This window comes from Brachionichthys hirsutus, chromosome 5 (genome assembly GCF_040956055.1).
Source record: "Brachionichthys hirsutus isolate HB-005 chromosome 5, CSIRO-AGI_Bhir_v1, whole genome shotgun sequence".
Lineage (NCBI taxonomy): Eukaryota > Metazoa > Chordata > Actinopteri > Lophiiformes > Brachionichthyidae > Brachionichthys > Brachionichthys hirsutus.
This window is the reverse complement of record NC_090901.1, coordinates 1764243-1768692: the sequence shown is the minus strand read 5'-3', so window position 1 is coordinate 1768692 and position 4450 is coordinate 1764243. Positions and strand designations below refer to the sequence as shown.

Sequence of the window (4450 nt, the reverse complement as noted above, 5' to 3'; positions counted from 1 at the left end):
AGTCCTGACGTCAGGGCGCCTATAAAACTAAGCAATGCGTTTTAACTCGTCGGCTGACTGAACCCCGATAAAAAAAAAAATCCATCAATCCTTGGGTGGAGTTTTTTTTTTTTTTTTTCCATTCTCCACCCGAACCCAACTATTTGCCCCGGACGGGAACGCGAACCTCCTCAAACTGGCGCACTAATCCTAAAAGGAGCCATGAAGTGTTAAATGGTGGAACCAGAGCGAGCGGCGCGCAGACACACGCACGCCCGGAGAGAGGGAGGAAACTGCGCTCCTCTGTGAAGAAGAAAAAAAAAAAAAAACTTCGCGGCTCACGAAACCAAAAACCTGCGCTGCGCAAATTAGTGCGAGAAAAGCCACTTTTTTTTTTTCCTTCTTCGGTTTTGAAGAAAATAAATAAATAAATAAAGCTGGCTCAGTGCGTGTCTCCGCAGCCCACTTTGACAGGTGCTCCTCACACCCTTTGGAGGACTGTCAGCAGCAAGAGGATGGCATCAGAGCTGGCAATGAGCAACTCCGACCTGCCCACCAGTCCCCTGGCCATGGAATATGTTAATGACTTCGATCTGATGAAGTTTGAAGTGAAAAAGGAGCCGGTGGAGCCCGATCGCAGCATCAGCCAGTGCAGCCGCCTGGTCGCCGGGGGATCCCTGTCTTCCACCCCGATGAGCACGCCTTGCAGCTCGGTTCCCCCCTCTCCAAGCTTCTCGGCGCCGAGTCCGGGATCAGGGAGCGAACAGAAAGCCCACTTGGAGGATTTCTACTGGATGACCGGATACCAACAGCAGTTGAACCCCGAGGCTCTGGGCTTTAGCCCGGAGGACGCCGTAGAGGCGTTGATCAGCAGCAGTCACCAGCTCCAGACCTTCGATGGCTACTCCAGGGGGCAGCAGTACGGCGGCGCAGCCGGGGCAGGAGGCGCCATGGCCGGGGAGGAGATGGGCTCAGCGGCCGCCGTGGTGTCCGCGGTCATCGCTGCAGCCGCAGCTCAGAACGGGGCTCCCCACCACCACCACCACCACCACCACCACCTCCACCCGGGGGCGCACCACCCCTCCTCCGGGGCTCAGTCCGGCGGCGGCGCAGGGGGGAACCACCAGCACATGCGCTTGGATGATCGGTTCTCGGACGACCAGCTGGTGAGCATGTCGGTGCGGGAATTGAACCGTCAGCTCCGGGGGGTCAGCAAAGAAGAGGTGATCCGTCTGAAACAGAAGAGGAGGACACTTAAGAACAGGGGCTATGCCCAGTCCTGCCGGTACAAGCGGGTCCAGCAGCGGCACGTCCTGGAGGGGGAGAAGACGCAGCTCGTCCAGCAGGTGGATCACCTCAAGCAGGAGATCTCCCGACTCGCCCGGGAGAGGGACGCCTACAAGGAGAAGTACGAGAAGCTGATCAGCACCGGCTTCAGGGAAAACGGGGGCTCCAGCAGCGACAACAACCCCTCGTCCCCGGAGTTCTTCATGTGAGTCCCGGCGCGGAAAAGTTTTATTACGCGACCCTCGAAACGAGGCAGAAAAACGGGCACTTTGCGCGCAACTAAAATGAGATTTGTATTTAGTTTCAGGGTGTCTTTGACCACTTTTCACTTAAATGACTGAATGAGAATTAACTTTCCACACATTTCAAAGCCTTTCTGTCACCGTTTGATGTTTCTCTATTCAACAGTCCTCAGGCTTGATTTTGATGTGAATTTATTTGTGTTTTTTGTTTTGTTGGGAGACATTTTTTCTTGAAATGAATTATCTCATTTTCATATCATCCATCGTGTGGAGAGAAAATAAATCTCATCCAAACCCGTTTGGAAAAGTGATCAGACTGTTGTGTGAAGCGATGCATGCTGGTCATGTGCGGATTGTGTGTTTACACGTTTTTGTGAACTTGTGTATTCTATACAATAACTGCATTGATCAGCCTCATCTCCTTTTATTTGTTAAAAACATGGCAACACGCGCATCCATCCGCGTCACGTTGCGTTTCGACATTCAGGCTTCTTCATGGAGACTTGTGGAAAAGTGACAAAAACTAAATACTGAGTTGTCCTATCAGACAACAAAGGTGAGCAGCAATATATAGCACATATACAGCTATAATAATATGTAATAACAAAATAAAATTAAAGAGATTATTGCGATCAACAAGTGGGCATGAAGATTAAATGCTGGTCAGAACGCATGTCCTGAAATAAATAGGATGCTTTGTCGCAGTAAAATGTTGCTGCAGCTTGTTGTTGCTGCTTTCCGCTCATTTAGTAACTTAATTAAGCTTAGAATCCGATAAATAAATGACCTGTTAATGTTCTCCTGGCGTCATCAAGCAGCATCTTGTCACACATCTTCTGTGACGCCCTGCATTTCTGTAGCGCGTATAGCGAAATGTATTTTCTGAACAGTGTATCGTTAACGAGCAGAGAGCGTTCACCCTTAAAACGGAATTAATAACAATAAATCTTTATGAATGGAATCAAATGTATTCTTAAAAAAATGTTTATTTCAGTTTTCTTTAGTTCTGTATGTCGTTGTCTCTGTGCACACTAAAGTCATGTAAAGTTAAATCGAGATAAACTTATATTTAAACAGAAGGAAAGCAGATTAAATGTGCTACTGGAATACTGTATTAATATATTTGTTTTGTGGTGACCGCGCAATAGCGCGCACTAAGACCAGGATAAATGTTTGTAATTCAGTTAATATTCTGGGTTAATGTATTCATTTATTTTTTTGTTTCACAGAAAATTACAGTGGGCTTATTTCAAAGAATGATCCTTTTATTTAATTTCTTTACTTCACTTAAACGACGCTCACTTGTTGCGCGTCGACACTTTAAAACGCTTTAAAAATGGAACGAACCCCAGGACGAAATTGTCTGAATTTCCAAGATAATTTTATTTTTGCCACATGAGGGTCCAATAATTGTGCAGTCAGTGCCCTAGAAACGTTAATGATTGATATCAGAGTAAACTTGGACTTTTTACTCGGTAGCGCTGCACTTGTTGAATATTGTATGTGGTAAGTTCATTTTAAAAATGGACCGAAACGACGGTCCTCATTAGAAGAAAACACATGAAAGACTTTGTCCGAACAATATAGGGTGAAATTGTGTTGTAATATTTACACATATACATTTAAGTGTGCTCACTTCCTGCAATTACGCGCGTCTGAAAATAGCTACAGTAAAGCAACGATAAGCGATGTGACCAAAAGAGACTCATTTAAATTGAGTATAAATCCCCCCCCCCCCCCCCCCCCCCCCCCCCAAAAAAAAATCGCCTTGACCCGCGAGTTAATTTGTCAATCCGCCTCCTTGTTTGACTTCAGGCATAAAAATGCAGATGAGACGAGAAAAAGGAAAATCCGGAATCCGAAGACCTGCCTCTGCTCTGGGCTGAAGGTGGCCTGCAGCGAGCCTCTCCTCCTGGAGGCAGCGCATCTCCACTGGGCTGCCGTGCACGCGCGGGGTCACCACGCTGCGTGTTGGACAATGCGCGTTTTGAGTGCGGGAAGCTTATGTTGCCGTCCGAGTGCTGATTCGGAGTGCGTGATCGTCGGTGTTTTCGTGCACCTATCACGGAAACGTCCAAACGCACCGTACAGTCGTGACACGCTCGAGGACTGCGCGCACTCTGAGTTCTCCCGCACACACACACCTGCAGGTTAGCGCCCATGAAAGCCCGGCGTGAGGGACAAGATGCGAGAGCAGAAGCCTCTCGTGCCTGGAAGCATGATTCTATCTGTGATTAAAAGTGTGTGTGTGTGTGTGTGTGTGTGTGTGCGTGCGTGCGTGCGTGCGTGCGTGCGTGTGAGAGAGAGAGAGAGAGAGATGCTGGCCGCCTTTCAGATGATAAACGATCAGAGACGGTCCTAGCTGAGAGGGGGGGGGGGCTTTTAGTGAGCACGTGTCCACTAATTTATGGCCCTCCTATCTGATTAGGTCAATATAGTGTGCTGTTTAATTACATTTGTGTTATAACCTATAGCATTTGTGTTATAACCTATAGCACTGGAGATGCTATTCTTCTTCGCCACACCTCCTTCTTCTGTGTTGGGTTTTTCTCTGAGGACAGATTAACCCGGAAGCTGTTAATGCAGCAGCGTTAGATGGCACAGGTTTGAGGTGTGTGCGTGGTGTGGGGGGGGGGGGGGGGTGTGTGGGGGGGTGTGGGGGTGTATGGGGGTGTGTGGGGGTGTGTGGGGGTGTGTGGGGGTGTGTGGGGTGACTTCTAGAGAAAACAGAGGGGCAGGAAGGATTCACTTCCTGTGCTGAAGGAGGACAGAATGCAGAGGAAACAAACATCGGTGCCCTCTCGTTCATTCTCACTCCACCGCTTCGTTCTTTTGTGCGGCGTGAAGAAATGTGCGCTTTTGTGTAGACACACCACATTGTTAATCTCATTAGTATGACTGTAATTCTATTCTCCCGCCCGGCATATTGACTTATGCTCTCT

At 48.4% G+C, this 4450-nt stretch overlaps 1 protein-coding gene across 1 annotated transcript; it reads left to right on the top strand.

Moving 5' to 3' along the window:
- Positions 1–494: 494 nt before the first annotated feature.
- On the top strand, positions 495–1475 carry mafb (MAF bZIP transcription factor b). Its single transcript, XM_068739327.1, has one exon. It carries the CDS (start codon positions 495–497, stop codon positions 1473–1475), a length of 981 nt encoding a protein of 326 aa, XP_068595428.1.
- The last annotated feature ends 2975 nt before the right edge of the window (positions 1476–4450 follow it).

What these genes read in the sequence shown, in the direction of transcription:
- mafb (XM_068739327.1), top strand. Translation starts at nt 495, where the DNA reads ATGGCATCAGAGCTGGCAATGAGCAACTCCGACCTGCCCACCAGTCCC.